General features: G+C 33.4%; 2 protein-coding genes across 3 annotated transcripts; both read right to left on the bottom strand.

Moving 5' to 3' along the window:
• Nucleotides 1–8,477: 8,477 nt before the first annotated feature.
• On the bottom strand, nt 8,478–12,716 carry LOC108334436 (internal alternative NAD(P)H-ubiquinone oxidoreductase A2, mitochondrial). Of its 2 annotated transcripts, none has more exons than XM_017570283.2 (9): nt 12,515–12,716; nt 11,030–11,662; nt 10,644–10,857; nt 10,162–10,322; nt 9,998–10,063; nt 9,728–9,891; nt 9,525–9,639; nt 8,830–9,009; nt 8,478–8,698 (listed from the first exon to the last, which is right to left on the bottom strand). In XM_017570283.2, the coding sequence occupies exons 2-9, from the start codon at nt 11,624–11,626 to the stop codon at nt 8,543–8,545; spliced, it is 1,653 nt and encodes a 550-aa protein (XP_017425772.1). In that variant the 5' UTR covers nt 11,627–11,662; nt 12,515–12,716; the 3' UTR covers nt 8,478–8,542. The 2 variants fall into 2 exon arrangements, with proteins under 2 accessions (XP_017425772.1, XP_052728046.1); XM_052872086.1 differs by lacking the exon at nt 12,515–12,716 and adding an exon at nt 12,199–12,430.
• Nucleotides 12,717–16,817: 4,101 nt separating this feature from the next.
• LOC108334457 (GDSL esterase/lipase At5g14450) lies at nt 16,818–19,117 on the bottom strand. Its single transcript, XM_017570317.2, has 5 exons — nt 18,633–19,117; nt 18,265–18,474; nt 17,983–18,155; nt 17,523–17,796; nt 16,818–17,368 (listed from the first exon to the last, which is right to left on the bottom strand). The coding sequence occupies exons 1-5, from the start codon at nt 18,874–18,876 to the stop codon at nt 17,094–17,096; spliced, it is 1,176 nt and encodes a 391-aa protein (XP_017425806.1). The 5' UTR covers nt 18,877–19,117; the 3' UTR covers nt 16,818–17,093.
• Nucleotides 19,118–23,543: the final 4,426 nt, after the last annotated feature.

Below are 23,543 nucleotides of genomic sequence, written 5' to 3'. Positions count from 1 at the left end.
TGTTATTACTATTATTATAATAAAATATTAGAAGTCTGTGTAAGGAACAACACCAATAAAAAAACAAGCTAAAACATTTGATTTAATATGTCTAATTTGAAATTTTAGTCCTATCATTACATGTATTAATCAATTATTATATTAATTTTATAATTGGAGACAAATAAATTCACATCAAATGTTAATTTTTAATCTTAATATTTATGATAAAAAAACAACAATATCTATTATTTCACATGCTAATATATTTTAATATTTGTACGTGTTTCTATTTACAAATTTTAATAATAACTTTGTGTTGTATTTATTTTATTAGAACATATTTCATAATATATCTACATTTTACTTTAACAATTACCTTTACATACACATATCATTTTAATATAATATATAACTAAAAACTTTGATTATAAATTTTAATCATAAAACCATATTATTTTATTACACATCACTAACCAATTATTATATTAATTTTATAATTTAACACAATCAAATCCATATTCAAATATTGTTTTTTAATATTATTATTATTATTAGTATAATAATAATAATAATTTTTTTATTATTATTAACAGTGTTATCTTTTTATTATTATAATTATTAACATTCTAGATATTATCACTATTATTGTCATTATGATTAACATTAGCATTTAAATTAACTTATTAGTATTACTATTATTATTATTATTAGTATTATTATTAATAATAATAATAAAAAATCATTCCTATACCATAAATTTAGGAACAATGCTGAAAGATAAGTTAAAATATTTAATTTAATATAATATTTAATTAAAAAATATAATTCAAAATTTTTTGTCATATCATTATGTCACTAATAATTTATTATATCAATTTAGCACCAAAAGATTCACATCTATATTTTTAATCTTAATTTAACAATTAAAAAAGTAACCATATCTATAATTCCATGTGTTAATATATTTCAATATATATTTGTATGACTTTTTATTTTCAAAATTTTAACATGAAAATACGATTATACTCTAAAGTATAATTACTCATAAATTTTGAATTATTTAAGGTAAAAATATATTATTATTTGTAGTTGTTGCTTTATTTAACTATCGGTAGAAGTTGTGTTTAATTAATTTGTTTGTGTTGTAGCTTTTAGTTAGTTTTTAGGTATATATATCTTTAAATCTTTTCTAGAAGGAAATGATATTTTAGTTTCTTATAATCGTTTTACTTTATATATTTTTGTTGGCTTAATACCATTTTGGTCTTTAGTTTCGTTAGTTTTGTTTGATGTCAGATTTATTTTTTTCGAAGGTTCAATGTAGTATCTTATATCGTAATTTATGTTCAATTTTATCCTTTTGGTTAACAATGTTTAAATCGTTAACAACACATCACCAATAAGTGAATTACATGATAGTTATTGGCTAACATGGCTAGGACCAGAGTTGATTGGTCGCGCTAATGAGGGCTTGACATGTGGCAACCCCTTTCTTGACCCAAAAATTAGGGTTTTAGATTTGCATCAGCAGATTGGGGAAAAGTTTGCTCCAGTGTCGTCACGCGAGAAGGCGTAATGAGAAGCTTGCGGAGAGGCACTAACGCGATAGTTAAAGATGATTGTGTGATTCAGTTTTGCCTTTCTACGATTTGGGTTTTGCTTGTGAGAGGTTGGTGATGATGTTAGTGGCTCTTCATCATTGTAGCGCGAATAACGCTTTTGGTTTAAAGGAGATTTCTGGTTTTGTGGGTTTTGATCTTCTGTGTTTTAGGTTGATGGTGGTTGATGGAGAATGAAGAAGCTTCATGACAATGTTACTCAAAGGCACGAGGAACTCGCGATTCGGTTTTGCGATGCTTGTGGCAGAGCGTTTGGAACAGCGGCGCGGCTAGTGCATGATATGTTCGTGAAAGTTTTCTGGTTAGGGTTTTGAAATGTCTAATGATGGAGGTGCGAAGATGGTGGTTAGCCGTGAGCGTGGCGGTAGCGGTTAGGGTTAGGTGATGGCTAGGGTTTCTGCATAAGGGGAAATTAATGTTTATGGAGGTAAGAGATGATGATGACGTGTTAAGGGTGATGTGTCACTGATTGTTGCTGTGGACATTTTGTCATTAACGATTTAAACATTATTAGCCAAAAGGACAAAATTGAATATAAATTACGATATAAGGGACTACATTAAACATTAGAAAAAAATGAGTCTCACATCGAACAAAGTTGACGAAAATAGGGACCAAAAGTGGTATTAAGTGTTTTTTGTTTACTTAAATGTAACATTCCACTTTAGTAGTATAAAACTACTAAAATAAAAACATTTTATAACAATGATAACTTACAAGAAACTATAAAATACTACTGATGAAGAAGATCTTACACTTGGAGAAAAAAACTCTATCTATATTGTTGTTGCACCCTCAACCCACGTTGAAACGACTGAAAAGACATCCTCCCTAAGCTCACGCCATTTTAAGGTGATCATCGTAAAAGAAAAAGTGCACACAGATAAACAAAGAAAAAAGAAAGGGTAAGTTAGATACAAGACAAGTTAAATAACGTTTATAACATAACATACATGAATCATATATATATATATATATAGATATATATAGATATATATATATATAGATATATAGATATATATATCTATATATATATCTATAGATAAACAAAGAAAAAAGAAAGGGGAAGTTAGATACAAGACAAGTTAAATAACGTTTATAACATAACATACATGAATCATATATATATATATATATATATATATATATATATATATATATATATATATAGATATATATAGATAACATACATCAACTAACTATCCAGATATAGTATGAATGTCGAGCTATGGTGGTTCATGCACTTCTGGTGACCTTTACTGTTCTATAGAGCCATTATCAATGAGTTTCACCCTATCACACACAAGGTTAGTCCTCAAACTCCTTTCTCCAAATGGAGAAAGACTCCTCAGGCTAAGACCTCTTTCTACTCTCCACGACATAGCCATCAATCTCTACTTGAGTTGGGGTTATTGAGAGTGTCAAGATAAACCTCCAATGTAACTTCGGTCATTCATACAAACAATACTTGAAATCACCACCAAGAAGTTCCTCCTTGAAACTCATTTTTACAACTTTGAAACCATTGATATCACTTCACCTTTACATTGAATCCATTTGAAATCATATACATATATCCCTTAACTTTCACATTGCATCATATACCAATCACACCTTAAAGTATCAAGGTAATTATCCTTCATTAAGAAAATAAGAGAAGAGAACACAAAATTCATCATCATCATATATCATACATGATCCTATACATAATCTTGTTTCCAATTCATATTATAAATCAATTCATACTTCACAATAAGTAGTATAAACCAATCATTCAAACAATCACATACACTGAATACACCTTAAGAAGTATATAAAAACTTAGTTGAAAATATAATATTTTCACTCAGCCACCAAGTCTGCTCTCTCATCTAAAAGTGTATGCCAGCCCACTTGTTCTGCGAATACAGAAACGATGACTTCTGGTCGCTCAGCGACTACACTCGTTCAGCTAGAAGTGTTATGCTCACTCAGCGGATACACTCGCTCAGCTAGACCGCATAATTCTACAGCATCAAAACTGTAGAATTTGCATCCTTCAACCACTCATGACCTATCTTATGCATCTTTCTCAACTTCTAATACTCCTAGATTGTATTCTAAACTAAAATCGACCTAAAAAAATGTGTATCATCCAACTTAAACTAGTTCTTAACATATCAAACATCTAATTTCATCATATCAAACATAGATCATACAATACAATAACATACACATCTAATTGAATTAACATATCATAATTACTCAAATTAATACTCAATCCAGTTAATAAGTAAATAATCATTAAACTTGCAAGACAATTATAGTTAATTATAAGACATCTAGTTTCCCTTAAACATCAAACCCTTTCTTAGAGTTCAAGGAACTCTAGAAACACCTACAAAAACACCAAACATATATCAGAGAGAGTTCTTAGGACCTCTGATCAACAAAAAATTAGGAAAAGATATTACAACTCACATGCGACAAGAGATCATCAAGAATGATCTCAATTAAGAACGTAAAGAGAAAAATAATCTGAAATTTATTTGCTCTATTAAAGAGACTAATTGTGTAAAAATGTAGACATTGTTGTCATGATCGTTTAAATACTTCCTAATCATCAAATAAATGATTCAAGAATTAGAACTCTAAAGTAGAGAACTCTAAAAATGTATTTTAAAATAATAAAACTCGTTTATAACAAAAATATTTATAAATAAATATTAAAATAATCAAATTTCGTTATTTTTAAACTACCATCGCCACAAAATATTATTTTATGGGATTTTACATTAAACATATAACAATGAGATTAAATAACAATGAGATTAAATGTGAATTGTTGTATTCCAAAAACTCATTACATAGAATTCTTCTCTGTGGACACTCGTTATCTTTATTAAATTAATCATAATTATGTATACACTTAAAAGAAATTCGGATTTAACTTCATATAGAATTTTACTTTTAAAACCTAGAGGAATCCATGCCCTTCAAGAGTTTCTTTTTTACTAATTCCTTTAAAAAGAAATAAAAAATGTATAATTACAAGAGAAATAATTTTTTATATAATATTTAACTTCGTAAAGCTAATTTTATTTTCTTCACATTTAAAAATATTATTCGTATATTTTATTTATTTTTCCTTAAAGAAACATGGTTGGACTGTGCACGGATCACTGTTTTTGTGTCGTGTCCATCCCTTGGGCAGCAAGAAAAGACCGCACCAAGACAGGGTCAAAACGGTCAAAATCAGTGGTACTCCTGTAAATCTTTTCCAAAACAAGGATCATTTTCACAACATAGTACTATATAATCGAATCCTTCGTCAGAAACTCACACAACACAACGCACAGACCAAACCAAACCACAAGTACATTCTGTCTTGGGATCTAGGAGTTTCTCTGCTCTCACTTCTCACTCTTCTCTTCTTCACCAAACAGAGAAAACAGAAATGACAGGTGCAAGAGCTGGTAGCATGATCAATGGAAGAAGCATCCCCAGAAGGTTCTCTGGGCGTCCAATTCCAAAGCGTGGACAAGTCAAGGTTGGAATTGTTCTGGGCCTCGCAAGCTCTGTTGCTTCCATCTTCTCTCGCAACAGAATCAGAGCCTCTGCTACACTTTCTCACCTCGCACACTAGGATTCAACCCTTTCACACCAATCGATGAGCTACCAAAATTTTGATCCTTTTTTATGTACAAATTGGGGTCTTTTTATTCCCTTCTACCATATGTTCATATGTAAATCTCTTGTTTTCTTTCATGCTAATGAAATCATCCCATCGTTTCTTGCTTATCTCCTGCTCAGTATAATTCTGTTCTTGGATCTGCAACAATGGATGAATCTTAGATTCTCGAAAGCAAGCAAAAGGAATTTACTTTATAAACACCCAGATTAACTTATTGATCACTACTACAAAAATAATAATTAATAGTTTAGAATACATTAACTTCAATCACCATGCTCTGGTCTCTGAGACGAGAGTTTATTTTTCTGAGAAATAAAATCTAAAACTGGAAGAATAACTTAAAAGAAGAAGATAAAAATAGAAATACAAGTACTGCGTCATACAGAATGGTATCTAAATAAATTATTTAATTTTCTTACAAATAGTTGAGGAAATCTGAATGATCAAAGTACAACAAGCTGTACTGCATAGGGTTGGTTTCTGAACTGTAGGCAATGGAACTCTTAATCTTAGATAATTATATGCATGATTACCACAAATTACAGAGTGATTTGAAAATCAGCAGACGAAAAACAGGGTACTGTAACATTGACTCATCCACACGTGCCCTCCAATTTTTTTGTCTTCTGAACTAATTTTCATCCATTATTTAGTAAATGTGCACTTTTCAGATTTTCTAGAGGTAGGAGAAAGGTCATGTCAAAACGTGGTCACGTTGAAGATGAAGTGTTCTGATTTCAGTGAAAATTAAGGGTATGTATGACTAGGCAGAGCAAAGCGACAAAGCACAAGTGGTGTTAACTATGCTATTAGTCAATAATTGAGATTAACAATGGATTAACAACTGTCATTTATACTGTTATATCTTACTACTAGTAGTATTTTTTTATTCTACGAATCTATTGTTCCCTCAACACAATCCAACACGATCTCAAACCTACCTATTTGAATATTAATGCTTTCAGTGCATTGTATCAAGGGCTTTCGCTTTGCAAGATTCAGAGCACCGAAATTAACCTCTGAATACAAATCAATAAATCCACGCATCCTTTTTAAGTCCACTTAGTACCCACCTTCTCTTTCATTCTCATTTTTTTAATACCTTTCGTTCACTAACTTTCAGACACTAAAAAAAATCATCGTATAATGTCTTTTTGAGTTTAATTATGAGTGACGAGAGTTGAAATTAGTGAGGTGGGTTGCATATGGAGCATTATGTTTGGTTTGGATGAGGGAGTGATGAAAATAATGGTAGCTAAGCGACAAAGTGACACCTAAAAGTGTTTGGATTCTGCAATATCATTATCGTTTTTCTTTCTTTTCTAATTGAAGGGATCGGGCACGTGATTTTAATGCGTTGATAAAAGCTTCATGTTTTTTTTTAATACATAGGTTTATTATTAATGCTTATCTTATTCTTAACCTTCTCAGATTAAATTACATTTTTTATACCGCAGCATGGAGTGGGCTTTTAAAATATAGCCGGCGCGTGGGACCATCTTTATCTTGTCGTCTTCCCTAAGCCATATCTTCTCCTCCAAGTTTTTTCTTAATCAGATTCTTTGAACAATGACAACGTTATTTTTTGTCAAATTTCTTGTCACGCACGGTCATAGTAAACGGTACAGAATTATAACCAAATAATTAGCAAAATTATTATAACAAAAATGTTAATTTCTTCCAACTATTCTTCATTTAAATCACGACAAAACTAGTGCACTTTTTTTTTATGTGAAACTGTATGTATCTGTTTAAGCTTCAATCTAAAAGATAGTTTTTTTTTTCTTTCAGTGATTTACTAATTGAAGAAACACTTTTTGAATCTTACATGAAGTGAAGAATTTTGTTTACTTGGTGATGAGTACATATTAGCATTTTGACTATTTGCCGATTTCCCTTTTCTATGTTGGCTTTTGTAAAACATTCAAAGTCCAGAGGGATTTGCTCCTGGTAACTACTGTTGACCATTCACTTTCTTTGTTACTTTGTTCTCTTGTATACGATTCAAAGCTTTGGTAATGATGATATTTGACTGTTGACCCTGTTATAATATGAACAAGCAACACTCAATTTATTTTATTACATTAATCACTTACACACAGTTTTATACGTATTATTTTTATGTATTTCCAGTATGAGAGGACAAATAGTACTAGTGTTCTTGTACTTCTTCTGCAATCCTTATAAAATAACACGTTATAGATATTAAATATTGCTTAAGAAAATATCAAATGTTGTTTGATTCATTTTAGTTTTTTAATTAATGCATTATATGGAGAGGAATAATGAAAGTTACAAACTTTATCAGCAAAAATTAACAATTGAAATGAACGTTAAAGTCTAAAAATAAGGCGAAGAAGGAGATGTTGAATAACACAAAACGACAAGGAGTGGTTTGACTAACACGTTCATGGGTCAAAATCAAACAAAGGAAAAGAGGTGCTCTACGACCCCACGTAATGAAGAAAAGGAAGGTCAAAATTGTCAATAAATGATCGATTATTTTATACCCACAAGAGTATAGAGAGAGGGAGTATCACGAATTGAAATCAAACAACCTAAAAGAAATATATGGAAAAAAAAGTGGTAGTTTAGTAGAAAAGAAGGGGCTTTTTTGTAACTAAACTTCACTTCATCCTCTATATAAGTGGAAACTCTTAGAATCACTTGTACAACTGTGCTACTAAGCTTTGTGTTGTGTTGTGTTGTGTTGAGTGTTTATTGCTGTGGGCAAAGAGGCTAAACAAGAAGGAAAAAGAAAGTGATGGGTGTGCAAGTGGTGGTGATTAAGAGAAGGGATTTGATGAACAAGAATTATTTGTCCAAGAGCAATATTTCTGGCCGTTTGATTCCCAAGAGGGGCCAAGTGAAGTTGGGAATTATGGTGGGCTTGTTTCATACTGTTTCTTCTGTCTTCTCCGCCATTACTACACGATGTGTTGTTCATTTAACTTGAGTTTTTCCTTCAATGATTTTTTGACCATTTTGAGGAACTGTTAAAAGAGAGGATTGTGATCAAGGATTGCTTCTATTTTGTGAAGAAATCAATTGTACAAAGCTCATAATTACTTAATTCTATAGAGATAGATTGGTGTTTTTTTTCAATACCATCCAATCATTTCATTGTTGCTGTATTTTTTTTTTTAATTTGTCAATAATGATAATTTTGTGAAGAAATTGTAATTTTCCCAAAAAGCAATGCATGGACCAAAGACTAAGCCAAAATAACGAGGAAAAAATAACATCTGGTTTTGCTGACAATGAATTTTCAACCTATCCTACTATTGTCTCTGCCAAAGACTAATGTGGTGGCCCAGTTTACTGCCACGTAAAGCCTGTTCCTCCAGCTAAGGACACGTGTAAGATATGCAGAGCGCCATATCATCCAGCTAACAAAACCAGCAAGTGACAGCCCCTTTGCATCCTACACAACATATATATGCAGAACAAAATCAGAAACTAGTTTTTGACTTTTTTCTTCTTTGAATATATAACTACACTCTTGAAGTTGGTAAGATTTAAGATAGAATTAGAAAAAAAAATCCTATATTATACCTTTGTCTGCCGTAGATCAACCAGTGCTTTATAGCCACCTACAGATGCCATGCTCCCAATATGCTTATACACAAAAGGCTCTCCCAGTGGCGTCCCTTTTGCAGAGAAAGCCTTGCCTCCATTCTGCTTCCCAATTTTGTTGAACAGCTCCACAAGAAACTTCCCTTCCCTTTCAGCAACCTATAATTAGCCATTGGTAAGTGCATAGTACATAAACACCTCTTGATGCTTGCTTTTCCAGCATCTAATGGAATATACTTTTATGGAGTGTATTAGAAGAAAGCCTTGTTGATTGTAACTACTATTTTCATGTGCACAGTGACATTACTGATTCATGAGCCTTGTTATCTGCAATGCAGGGAATGACTAAGCCTAGCTTATTCATAGAAAAATTATGTTCTATTTCAGTAATGTGAACAATGACAGTTCGATCTCCACACATAGATAGTGCATATCAATAGATGTTCTTCATTGTGCCTCCTTAGAAGCTGCCATAAGGGTCATCAGGAAGTGAATTTGTAAAATTCCATGCTTAAACATAATAAAAGTCAACTTCAAATGCAAAATACGCTCTTTGAGATTTTTCTCATTGGATAGAAGGACATCATACATCAGCATAAGTTTAACTTCGTTTGGCTGTTTACTTGGTCACTTTATCCATATCATTTGGCAAATCGAAATGGATAAAGGCTAACCTGAGCTAGAGCTGGAAGCACAGGCCTTCCAGTTTGTTGAAGAAAACCAGCACAATCTCCAAGGGCAAAGACATCTTCCACAGAAGGAACACGCAACCATTCATCTACACCTATTCTGTATCAATCAAAGAGAACAATTAAATGGAGATCACATATTGTGAACGAGTAACACTATTCTTATTCTCCTTTTGGGCTGTACATACCTTCCGCCTGGAGATTTAGGAAGATTTAAGGCTTTCACAAACTTTGAAGGACCAACTCCTGTGGACCAGACCAAGAGGCCATAAGGAACTTTTGTTCCATCACTCAGAATTATCTCTTTGCTATGCACTTCCTTCACTACACCACGCTTAAGACGGACACCAGACTGATAGAACATTGAATGTCTCAGGCTTAAATTTGAATGTTGAAACCATGAACTAGTGGCTAATCTAGACAGATTAAAGTATATGATAAAAACTAAAAAGGTTCACCTTTGTTAAGTGCTTTGTTGCATATTGCCGTAGGCTAACATCAAAGGATGACAGTATCTCATTTGCCTAATCATAAAAAAGTCAGTATGATGGTTAGGTACACTAAATATTAATCTCACTCATAAAATAGGCTAAAATGAATGGAAGTAAATTAATCCAGTTACCTCAATTAGTGTAACGTGAATGTAATCTTTGACATGAGTATAACGCTCATGAACATCCCTGGTGATGAAATCACTCAATTCACCACTAAACTCCACTCCTGTAGGGCCACCTCCAATAACTACACAGTGTAGAAGGCGTTTCTTTTCTTGTTCCCATATGCCTGTTACACGAATATGGTCTTTGCTCTTTGGTACAAATTGACGAGTGCATAATTATTAATGCAAAGTGAATAAATTAAAAATATAAGGTTGTATAACAAATTTAACTGGCTCTTGCTAAAGAACAATACTAGAAAATAAAGCTCACGCTCTTTTTCAGGTGAAGTGATAAAGGTGAGTTGAAGTGGAAAGAAAAATAACTCAGGACAGAACATGCGACTGACACAGAGTAGCGTTGCATTGCCAAGGTTTGTTTTCCGTTAAAATGACAAAACTACAGTGGAATATTCCAAAATAAACTATGATGGAGATGAAATACCCACCTGGATTTTCTGAAAGCATCAGATTCAGGAGAAGTCTCTTCCTTATTTCTTGAGCATGGTTCACATCACGAAGAAAAAAGGCATTTTCCTCTACTCCCTTGATACCAAAAGTCAAAGCCTCGGCTCCTGCTGCAATGACAAGCTTGTCATACGCGACTTTAAATTCGTAAGGCTCTCGGGGCAATTCACCATTGTTGACTGCCTCACAATAGACCTGTTTGCATGGTGTAAAAAATGAGTAGGTATTTTATAAAAGAGTTTTTTTTTTTTTTTTTTCAAACAACTTTTTATATCTCACATTTGAGCATTCCATGACTATATGAATACACAGAAAACGTAAAAATACATACACACATAGGCCAAAGGTTGTATATCATTATACTCACTTCGTGTTTTCCAGTGTCGATGCCTGTGCAAGAAGCTAAAAAGAAGAAGGAGTTGGGGTCTTTCGCTAATGCATCTTGTATTCTGGTGACAGGCTCAGCAACAGTTCTGAATTCCAAGGTTCCAACACATGTTGAAGCCAGCAAAGGAGTAAAAACCATGTGATTTCTTGGTGATATACACACAACGTCATAGATTTTGGTGTCAAGCCCTTTGAGGAAGCGACACGCAGCCCAACCCGTACCAAGAACAACCACCCTAGGCTTTTCACCTGGCTTTGTTGCCTCTAGTCCTGCATATCTACGCTGATCATTCTCCAACTCTGACTCTGACTCCTCAACAACCGTCTGTGCGTTAGCAGAAGGAAACTGATGGTATGGAGTTCCTGATATTCCCCTCATTGCAAAGTTCACGCAGTTATGTTCCTTATTTGTTGGAACATATGAAAACTTCTCATCTGAATTGAAATTTACATGGGAAGTTGTGTCCCGTATGGTTGTGTATCCTCCCACTTTGAATAAATCCTTCTCACTCGCATAACTACCATAAGCACCTCTTGATTTTCTGAAGTTGGCCCTAGCAATCCTTGCCAATGCCATTGTAAGAGAACAAACCTTTTACACTTTATAAGCTTTCTGAAAAGATCAAAGCTCAGAGGTTTAAGCGCTTTCAACTTTGAACTGAAGAATGAAATGTTCTACAAGATATATGTATACAAGGTACGCAGATCAGGTGCTTCAGAGTACGAAGCAGAGACAAATGAGAGTTCGAGGGTTGCAAAGAAATCTACAGCAATTAGTTCCAAGAAAATGGGACCACAACAAAACAAAAGTTAATATAGCTTTGCTCATCAGTCTTTAGTAGTTGCGGAGAACCCCATAAAATTAGAAATTCCAATTTTGCAGTTTTACAATAACGTAAAGTAAGTGACCATTGAATATGACAAAATATGGAATATGATGGACACTAACTGAATCAAGTGTTCCTTTTTCGCTTGATCCATCAAACATATTGTGTGCAAAAAGTTTTCTGTTACCAAAATGCTGTGAAGATGGTGGGAGACAAAGATCGAAAGAATTCATCGAAGCTCTTTCATGCGAGATTATAAATCAGCTAATGACGGTAGAAATTTCATGGAACAAAGTATGACTGATCATTGAAAATCAAATACCTGCTTATAATCAGAAGTAAAAGAATAGAAAAAAGATCATTTACTGGATTTGTGAAGGTGAGAATCCCCTAAAAAGCTTATAACAAACACATAAAGTCACAAGAAAAGCATGCCCAAACAAATATATCATACATTAGAAGACAGATAGATCACATTATTTAATAATCAGCCACTCCGCAATTAACCTTGTGAACAAAGAAATGTAAATACTTTTACTATACAAATCTTGAAGAAACTCAACAAATATACATGAGCAAATGGAAATAAAATAAAAAATAAAAAACACTAATGATCCATCATGTGAAAGAAAGGTAACCTTTGGTTGGGTTATGAAGCTTTTGGGGACAAAGATTCAAGAACCTTTTCACCCTCTGTTGCCAAATTCTCGTACTGAAGTTGTAAGGCTAATGCCACTGTTATACATCATTCACACACATCTAAGTGGACTTGTCACCGACAAGAGTTCAATTTATTTTTGAATTCTGCCATGTTTGTTCACTCACCAAATATAATATTTATTATCAAAATAAGACTGTTAGATAGTTATTTAAGAAAAAAATTGCTTGTAAAAGAAGGTTTTCTTTCTTTAATAACATTGATATGGAAAATTTAAAATGGCGGGTGAGTGCCTAGGTTCTTGGAGGGCAAGAAGCACGTGTTTCTTGTATATCAATTTAAACGTGTTTCCTTCATATTCTTGGGACAAAGACGATTGTGTCCCTGTTAAATGGCGTTTGTATGCAGAAAGTGGAGGACAGATAAAACTTTTTGCCATTCCATCTTTGACCATACATAGAAAGTTCCGTCCCAAGGTATGGTGGGGACGCCAGTGTTGAACTTTGCTCAACGGTTGAAAATGATGGTCATAGAGGTTCCGTGTCAAATGAAATGTGTTTCTGCACCGCTCAATAAGCCCTCTTATGGCGGAAGATCTTTTTTAGACGCGTATTGGGCTTTTAAGCCCAAGGAAATTGGACCGATCCATTGTATAATGGGCATTCTAATGAAACTGGAATATTTCTCCCAGCACATTCCCACATTTCTTCTTGTATTTCCACGGTTCAAAAATAATTCTTTTTAACGAATTTCAAAATTTATTAAAATTTTTAAAAAATCATTCAACAAATTTCGAAATTCGTTAAAATAAATATTTTAATAAATTTTTAAAATTTGTTAAAAAAATTTTGTGAAAACTTTAAGTGATTTCAAAATTTATTGAAGGTAGATTTCTTTCTTCAACAAATTTTAAAATCCGAAAAAAGAAGTACAGTATAAGTTTTTTTTTTTAAATGTAAAGAATAGTTTTGAAATTGAAGTCTAAAAAAGAAATGTGGAGTGATATAGAAAGAAATATTCATGCAACTGTTATTCTAAAATGTAAAATTTTTATTTTGATTAATTGGATCCAAAAAAATTAAAAAAATAATGATTATATTCGAACCATTCAATTTCTTATATATTTTAACCTAACTTTTAAAAAGGAAGAAAAAATAATCCAACTTCAAAAGAGGAAGAGAAATGAGAGACGTAAAAATCCTGTAGACATTAATTCATCGCTCTGTAATTCGCATGAACAGTAAATTCCGTTCATGCGAACACAGCCTAAATGATGTTAACTAAAATTAGACATGGGAGACATTGACTAGAGACTCTGGAGTCATTACAAATAAAACAATAATTAAATGAAAATACTAGGGATCAGTTCCATTAAATTAGTTAAAACTCGACAATTATTTCATTTATCTTTGATTCTGAAGAGAGTTTTTTTTTTTTTTTAATTTGAATTATATAATATGCCGTGCCTGTGCTCTTTGTTAACTGTTTGAATTGACCCAATCTTTTCTCGTACGTTGTTGGGTCATAGTCAAGATATTCATAAAAGTAAACTTTTCAAAATTTCAAACAGAATAATTATTTTAATAAATTCATGCTACTACCACTCGTAAACCATAAAATAATGTATTGATTTTTATATTTAAAATACAACATTTGCATACGATTATATTGGTTAGGCTTAAATAAAATTTGAATGGACTAGTTTATTTCCAAAGATAAAAGTATTAGAGTAATTTGAACAAAAGAGTTTGTTTCCAAAGATAACGTAATTTTCTTTGGCTTTCAATGTTGTGTTCCAATTTTATCAGAAACAAAAATGTTTTTAAATTTTATAATTATTATACTGTATGTTTGGCTGGTTAATTAACAGTGAGACGGTCAACTATTAAATCGATAACAAATCATAAATCTGGATTATCAACCAAATATTTCGATTACAAGTTGCTAAGCCCGGACAATTATCTAACAGACTCTGGAAGGCATCTGAGCAAAACCACAAGACAATTTAGGTGGTTGGTTATCTCACAAACCAAGTAACAGTTCATTAGACCAAATGGTCTGAATATCATTAAAGTAAATCTATCCTAAAAGAAAGTCTATTACAAAATCTATAAACAAAGATTTGAGATAAGAAAGTAGATTACACATCAATTACAACATTAATTACTATTTGTCTAAATTGATTTGGTACGGAAATAACTTCTAAGCCTTTAAGATTCCTCACCAAACAAAACTTTGACTTTGATGACATATAAAAGATTACATGAGTGTTTCTCCTTACACTTCACCGGTCTCATCCTGCACCTTCTTGTTTTTCTATTATTCCAATTGTGCCCCTATGAGAAGTACAAACAAAGATCGAGGTCTTAACTGTAATGGTTGAGAGGACTCTGGATTAGGTTGAATGCATTTCTGGGTTGACTAAGATAAAGGTTGAGACGTAGTGAATGAGAACATGCCGACAGAAGAGCAGTTGCATAGGTTGCCGCACTTGAAGTGCGAGCTCACTAGGAATACCGTAAACGTAGGCTGTTTTATACTGTGTTGCAGTTAGAAGCACGGTTCAGACTGCACTGCAGTTGGAACTACGGTGGCCGCACTTGGAAATGCGGCTCATTTTGGCCGCAGGTGAATTGTGGTGAAGAGATTTTGTATTCTCTTTCTTTTTCTTTAGTTTATCATTACATTATAATACACACAAAGTCTTCTTTCTTTGCATTTTTTCCCTTTGAGATATATTTAAGAGTATACTATAATCAATTTTTCTTTACTCCTGTAATACCAAGCACTATAAGATAATCACATCAATGACAACAAAACATGCTTTTTGATTCAATAAAGAACTCCCTAACTGGTTGTTATTAGATTTATTAATTCTGTTTGGTAAAAATTGTATCAATTTTAAATATAATCACGTCTTGTTAGTATTTCACTCAAGGATAAAAGTGATTAGATCAGATTATAATTTAACTTGAAAAAGAAAAAAAAATTAAAACAGAAGAATTAAGAGGAAGACAACAAATTGCTAGACCCCATGTCCAAAAAGCACACAACCAAGACAACGAAAGAGCAACCTTCTTTCCTCTGGCTAGGTTCTTTAATTAAGGGTTATTAGTAGTTAAAAAAGAAAGAGAATACAAAATCTCTTCACCGCAATTCCACATGCGGCCAAAATGAGACCGTAGTTCTAACTGCGGTGCGGTATGAACCGCGCTTCCAACTGCGGCACAGTATGAAACGCACTTCCAACTGTGTTTACTGTATTTCTAGGAAGCTCAACCGCACTTCAAGTGTGACAACCTCTGTAACTGCTTTGCCGGCGTGTTCTCAATCACTACGCCTCAACCTTCATCCTATCGAATCCAGAAATGCATTCAACCTAGCCCGGCGTCTTCTCAACTGTGAAGACCTCGACCTTTGCGTGTGCTTCTCACAAAGGGTACGGTTGGAATAATAGAAAAATAAAGGGCACGGTTGGAATAATAGAAAAATAAGGAGATGCAAGATGAGGCCAGCGAGTTGTAGGGAGAAACAGTCAGATTACACAATTGACCTTTATCCACACCCGTTGTTTTATTTCTTTAGTGATTTTCTGGTTTCACAAACTTTGATGACAAGAAAATGTAAGTAATTTAACATCAGCTCTTATTTTTCTAAAATTAATATTAATTGCATGTCAAAATATAATCAACAGAAAACTATATTATTTTGTCAATTTTAATTACATGGTCATTAGTTTAATATTTATTGGGATCGCTATTATTACTATGAGCATTATTAATAGACGTTACCTGTGAACTTTCAATCCATATTGATTTAAGAGAGGGATAAACTTGTATTTCTAACCACTATACAGTTAGAAAACCGACTTAATTCAAGTTGAAAAAAGATTATTGTAATTTTCAAGTCAATCATAATATTTATGTTGATGGAATCTTATTTATGCATATAAATTTGGGACCCTAGGACAGAATTACATACAGGTTCTGTTTAAATTTGTGCTTATTTTACATCATATTGTTTTGTGGATTTCATCAAAATATGGCCAGAAGAAACAGTGATTATTGAGCTCTTTCTTGAAGACCCTCCAAGAACAAAAGAGAAGAAGAACTCGAGAACAATGAGAAAACTTCTTTGTTAAATATAGAAACATTACTGTTTTTGTTTCAACCAATTTCCTCTCTGTATGAATAAAGTAGACAAATCATCACTAACAAGAGCCCCAGGGTCTAAAAACAAAGGCAGAAATATGAACTACTGAGCAGTCCAAGACAAGGTGGATGAGTCAGACAGGTAATAAGTGATGAATTTATTTGATCACTGCATACTATAAATTTCCAGAACATGAACATATTCAGAAATGAAATGCTTCGAGAGAATTAAGGTCAAAAGTGCATTGTCAAACTCCAAATTGACGGTTGCAAACAATGTTTGAAAAACACTAATAGGCCAATGAATTTGCCTATCTCCAGAATGTTGTGTATTGGAACATTCATGGAACATTCAAGGAACACCAAGTATGTGGTTCTCAATTATCTAGTACAGGAATAAAGTCTGCTTCAGTTTTGTAACTTGTGATATAGCTTTCTTTGAGTGTAACATGCTTGGATGATAGGTGTTGGTGGGTCCGTGAAAGAGCCATTGAGGATACGGTTAGCAACCCAGTGGTTAGCAGCCTCAGCATAATGAACACTGTCCCAACTTATATACTGTGAAGGGTTTTCACAAGCAGCACCAAACACGTCTTTCCCATTTGCACTCCCCAAATTTCCACACCAAATATGTGTATCATTCACATGATAGCCACAACAGATCTTCATAGGATCTACAAATCCTGAAAATTAAGAACAGTTGATGTGCTGTTAAACAGCTTTGCCTAAAATGATTAGGCACTAGAAAAATCATTATCAAACATCTATCTTTGCGTTAGTTTTAGGTGAAAGGAACCAGGGGTTAACTGAATCTTGTAAAAATAGTATACAAGTTACCTTCAGTTTTGGTGTTACTGATCAGTGCATACTTTGCAGCATAGACATCTACATAAGTAATTGCAACCTGTGGAAGCTCTGTCCTGAGTTTGATGATTCGGTCTTTGAGCTGCTTGTTGAATTCAGTAGCCATCTCATTTTGATCCTTCACACATCCATACTGATCAAGATAGCCGGCTGCTATATTGTGCTTGTAAAATAGTTGTACCGGCATGCACCCAAAGGGGCTAGTGTTGTGTATCCAGAATGACCTCCCTCCTTGTTCGTAAATATTCTGCAAACAGTTTATCAGTAAGATTTATTTTAGACCTTTTTTTTCAGTAAGATTCTATTCGAATAAACTTTCTTAAAATTCAACTCATAAGTTGATTTTAACTTCAAAATTCATTTTACTTTATTGTTTTTGTTTCTGAAAAGAACATCAAATCCAACTTTTCAAGTGAACCAGGTGGCTACTTACTTTGACTGCATTGGCTAGTTGGTTGACAATATCTGACATGGATTCACGTATTTGGTCAAAATTCATCTTTCTGAATCCAACTGAGAGATCATTTTGTCCAATGTCGAAAGTGTAGAGAGCCTTAGAGAACTCCTCAGGCACCGGAAGCTTGCTCCTTTCAAGTGGGGTTTTGGCTAAATTTCCAGCAAGCAAATACCAACACAAACACATGAACAACAAAGAACCAACATAACAACAAGGTTTGAGTTTGTTGAACTAAAACTTCTTTCTAGGCACAATTACCTTCTTCGTAAAGTTGTTTGGTGCGTGCTTTGAACTGGTTAAATTGCACAATCTGGATGTCAAGCGAGAAAGGACTTATCCCATATTGAAATATAGTTTCATTCTGCTTCCTAATGGTGGACCCCCCAGTGGCAAAATTTGCCCCATGCCGGTAATTGGTTCCAAGGGAATTCAGATAGGCACTTAAGTAAGGCAAATTTAGCTTCTCAGCTGCACAATAGAGTATAAATAGCAGATTTTGAGGCAAATTAAAACTAAAACTACTTTTCACTGACAACTAATGAACATTGCAGTGCCTAAGTTTTTAAAATGCAAAGTTGGAAACAGCATGACAGAAAGAGATAAGGGTAATTGAAAGTTCATTATACCTATGAAATCTATAATGAGACGGCCATCACAGTCCCTTCCTGAAGGTTTATGAAAAAAACCCTCGCCATAAGGTGCAGGAATTGGCACAAATGAAGCTGATATGCCTCCAGTGTCTGAATTGGAGTCCCCAAAGTTGTAGATTGCAGGAAATGTACAAGTGGGTGAGGGTTTTGGCTCCACACTCTTCACACACACCACACAAGAAAGGAAGAAGAACCCAAGAAATAGTGCCCCTAACCCCATTTTTCACAACATGTGCCTTTTAAGCAAAGGTGGAGCACCCTTATATATAGATAACCAAAAGCACAAAATGTTGTGGGATACCCTAAGCCTGAAGGACATAAAAGCATAATCTTTGAGCAAATCGCGTGTAATGAAGCAGATATTTTTAGACCCGTGTGTTTTGCTTACAGTTGTCCCTTAACTACGTATACTGTAATCTCTTCCAGCTGCCGACTCGTCAATAATTGTCACATGATACGGCTTCGCAATTTAGCAACTCTGCCATTTATGGTCACATGGAGGAAATTTTGTTTTCATATAATTAAGATAAATGTTGTGTTATCTTTATAAAATAGTACGATAGATCATGTTGAAAACTAATGTCTAAATTAAACTAAATTATATTGTATAAAAGCAAATGATAGATAAAAAGTTATTACGCTAATATTATACACATGAAATGATAAAATAACATTTAAAAGTAATTAGAAGATCGGTTAGTATTAGAATAGAACATGAAAATTATTCTCATTGTATTTTTGTTTTTTTTTCTCTTCGTTACAAAAGAATAATACTTTGTTTTACCATGTAATAGTCTCACTAGTAAAAAATCGTATTTTTAACTCGCACATTACGTTTCGATTTTTCTATAACCGAAGCGTATCAAAATGCAGTGACAGGATGAACCGAAGCGTATCTCGGTTGTTAAGCAACTGATGTCTAAAGAGAATACTGCCTCGATTGGCAGGATGAACCGAGGCATAAACCTCACAGGACAGAGATACTACCTCGGTTGGCAGGATGGACCGAGGCATATAAGCTTCTAATAAGTCTTGAACTTGGACCGTGGAACCTTCAAGTCAGCCTCTGGGTAGTAGAAACTTTTCCCCAAATGCATCTTCTCCTCTCCTCTGCACGCGAGTCTCCCTCATTCTCTCGCGCTTCACTCGCACCAGCCATAACTTCGTTGTCCTCAACTTCACAGATCCACCATCACAGAACCTTCACCGTAAGTCAGATCCACCATTTTACCTTTCCTTCAATCTCACCGATTGAAATCAGGTTCTAGCCATTTACACTGGTTAAATCTTCGTTTCTAGCCTTTTCCACCATTTAATCGGACCATTTCTCCGATTAAACCACCATATAACCCCGATCTCTAACCTTCACCAAACAATCCTTCGGATCTAGGGTTTGCTCGTTCCTTTTCCTCTTCAACACCGAAACCTAGAGTTTATAGATCTGTGTGCTTCTTTCACTGCCTCATCTTCTCCAACCACGCGTTCAGCTCCAGTTCTCGGATTCTTATCCGATTTGCTATGGCCAGGGGGTCATCATCTCCTCTTCTCCTTCTTCTCGACGATGCTGCAATGGCAGTGAGAGCACGCAACGGTGCAGCGAGAGAGTAGCGATGGTGCTGCGATGGCGGTGAGAGCGCAGCGACGGTGCGACGAGGGCGTAGCCGGTGGATCTGCGTTTCTCTTCCTTGGGTTTTTGGTTTTGTTTCTCGGCAGGTGGATGGCGAAATGGATAGTGTTTGCAGTTTGGATTCGCCTCTTGAATTGGGGGTTTTGCTTCTTAATTTTCTCTACGGCTTCTGATTGCTCGCTGGGAAAGGTCTTAAGGTGGATGATGATGATTGAGGTTAAAAATCTGGGTTGTTAGTGCAGGTTGGAGTTTACCTGGAAAGAAATTGTGGTTTGAGCGAAGGTTTCTGATCACGGCTTCTGGAGCTTCTTGTGTTTGAGCGAAGGTTTGCTTCTAGAGAATGTATGGGTTAAAAGATTCTTTGCCACCATTGCCTGTAAATGGTGATACATGGTTTGTCATGCAAAGTTGGGCTCCAGGTATAAACTAAGTTCATTTCGCAATTGATCTCTTTGTAACTTGTTTGAGAGTTAAATAACTTATGTAAACCACAATTTGTGCAGAATGTTTGTGGATGCAATGATGCACAGATGTATGATTGTAATGGATGCAATGGAGTTAAATATTCAACAGGACACTGTCCTTTGAGTTTGTCAAAAGTAATTTTCTTCCTTAAAGGATCAAGTATTTTTGCCCCCATTTGTATAAAAACATGGATGAAATAAAATTGCAGGATAAGCTTGAGATTAAAAAATAGAGAGAGAAGTTTAAGGCACAAAGAGAAGGAGAAGAGAAAGTAAAAGAACATTGAAAAATAGAACAGAATGAGGAACCAACAAGTGATCTTGGTTGAGATTAAAAAAAATTAAAAACACTCTACTGTCTCAGTTGTCTGTGAACCGAGGCAGAATCCGAACCTTTTTGACTCGGTTCAGAACCGAGGCAAAAAGCTTATCCCTTTTTACTTCGCCTGTACATGCTTCGGTTGCAAAACCGGTGCCTATAAACGAAAATAACCGTTGTCATTTCCCTTGACTACACTAGTGTTTGTTATTAATCATAGACAACTCGTTTAACAAGCATAGTTACTATAAATGTTCCTTTTTGTCCTTTACTTTTGGTGTGTCGAATACAATGAAAACATTCATTATTATTTGAATCTAAGATGGTATTTAGAGTCTTCTCTTCTAGTGGAGTTTTCTTTTACCTGTATAGCAATTCTCATTCATAAATTATCATAATAGACAGACCTTTTAAAAATTACGAGAATAGATAATTAGTATGAGACTACACAACTTCAAATGAAGAAATTGTGTATTTTCAATTAACTTTCGAATGGATAAAACTAGATAGTAAAACTCGTCAAGTCTCTCAACAACTTCAACATGTTGTAATTCATCTGAAGGTGTTGGGGACATGATGACTTTCAATTGGAAATTAAAAGTTGTCTTAGGATAAGACGACTTCCAATGGATAATATGCACTATAATCGATTATGAGTGAATTGTAATTGATTCCTAGGAAAATATATTTTTAAAATGTCAAACTATAATCGATTACACTTCCCTATAATCGATTACTAGAATGTTTTGATTGTTATCATAGAAGAAATCTTGTAATTGACGAAAATCACAATTGATTAAATAATTTGTGGTGTATATTAATGATAATGTATTAAGAATAGAAGATACAAGAGTAAATTAATAATACAAATTAATGAACAATATAGATATGTAAAAGTTATTGATGAAATGGACATGTTCCCATGATGACCTTCATTGCGACACTAAAAATATGTTTTAGGTTTATCCAAAATTGGTTGATCCATTTTGTTATGGATTCCAATAGTAGTTGGTTTTTCTAATGTCTTATATCGAAATTAAAAATTTGGTATTATGGTGTCGACTGTACACAGGTTCGATTAGATTTCGTTAATAATATATGATAATATGCACAAACAACTATGAAATTTACTTGAAAGTGATGACAATCACACCACCATTTTTTTATTCTGATGTTATATAAAATTGGTTGAGGGCGATATTGGTGGGGTTAATATTTCTTGCATGTCGAATTCTGAATTTTCTCGATCATACCAATAAACATGATAAAATGCTGATTGTTGTTGATTTTCTTTAAGTACAATATTAATGTCTTTGAGATATTGATGGTCTACTCTTAATATGAACTCAACTTTCTATCAACACCTAATTTCCTTAGGATAAAATATAAAATGATTTTAAAAAAATAAATAAATAAAATAAGTATTTTAGGTATTAAAAGAATATAATAATAATAATAAATGAATCAAAAGAAAAAATAAAAAAAATAGAATAAAATATAAATTAAGTTAAAACATGTGTATAATAAAAATTATTATATAGCAAAATTTAGAATTAATAAAAATAACAAAAGGGGAAATGTAAGAAAGTAAAATAAAAAGAAAAAAAAGACAATGACGATTCAATGCATGAATATGTTTTTAGAAAGAAAAAAATGTCTCTACTCATAGGTGGCCACGTGGCCGGAGGGAATGGGCAGATCAATGCATATGTTGACAGTTTCCCATCAGAAACACGATTTTTCCTGTTATATAAGTGAAATTTGAAAAAGGTAGAAGAAAAAAGAAAGAGGGAACAAGATTTTAGAAAAAAAAAGGATGGGTAGAAATTCGAAGGATATAGAGAGGGTTCTGCAGCTGGAAAATTCATAGTGATAAGAATAAAGAATTAGAGAATTAGAATTCTGGAAAAAAGAGAGAGGAAAGTTGAAAATCGGGAAAACGTGGAGATGAAGGAATGAGAAGAGAAACAATGATTCTGCAGAAGGAGAACAAGAGTTGAGAAGTTGTCACACATGATGGTACTATCTATCACCTGATTACTTAGTTTTGATCCACAGTAGTATGATTTATGTGCTTCATTGGTTTTCAATTCTACTATTGAAGAAGCATTGTTTGATAGGTTCGTTTTTGTTGCTGCGATACATGGAATTCTTTGTGATCACTGTTATGATTTTTTTCTTCTTCTTAATTTCTTTTTGTAGCATAACTTTTATAGAAAGTCATAGAACCAGAGAATTCATAGAGATGAAATCAGATAATACCTTAGTGAAATAACATTTCCTCTAAATTAGAAATATAATCTAAAAAAAATACATAGTCCAAAGAAAGTAATGTAGCTTTGTGTAATCCGAAAATTCAAATTCTTAATGAAAAAATAAAATGTTATTCTCGTAATTCAATTAAACCGCAAACAAATCCAAATTAGATCAATAGATAACATAATAAAATTTTGAAACAAAAAAAAAATCAAAATAAA

This window comes from Vigna angularis, chromosome 1, assembly GCF_016808095.1.
Source record: "Vigna angularis cultivar LongXiaoDou No.4 chromosome 1, ASM1680809v1, whole genome shotgun sequence".
NCBI lineage: Eukaryota > Viridiplantae > Streptophyta > Magnoliopsida > Fabales > Fabaceae > Vigna > Vigna angularis.
This window is presented reverse-complemented; position numbering and strand designations above follow the sequence as displayed.

Excerpts from the sequence above, each read along its gene's own strand:
- LOC108334436 (XM_017570283.2), bottom strand. The coding sequence starts at position 11,626 with ATGGCATTGGCAAGGATTGCTAGGGCCAACTTCAGAAAATCAAGAGGT. Across the intron at positions 9,892-9,997 it reads CAACAAAGCACTTAACAAAG|TCTGGTGTCCGTCTTAAGCG; the intron begins GTGAACCTTTTT and ends ATGTTCTATCAG. Across the intron at positions 9,640-9,727 it reads CCTAAATCTCCAGGCGGAAG|AATAGGTGTAGATGAATGGT; the intron begins GTATGTACAGCC and ends TGATTGATACAG.
- LOC108334457 (XM_017570317.2), bottom strand. The coding sequence starts at position 18,876 with ATGGGGTTAGGGGCACTATTTCTTGGGTTCTTCTTCCTTTCTTGTGTG. Across the intron at positions 18,475-18,632 it reads TCTCATTATAGATTTCATAG|CTGAGAAGCTAAATTTGCCT; the intron begins GTATAATGAACT and ends TCTATTGTGCAG. Across the intron at positions 17,797-17,982 it reads AACTAGCCAATGCAGTCAAA|AATATTTACGAACAAGGAGG; the intron begins GTAAGTAGCCAC and ends AACTGTTTGCAG.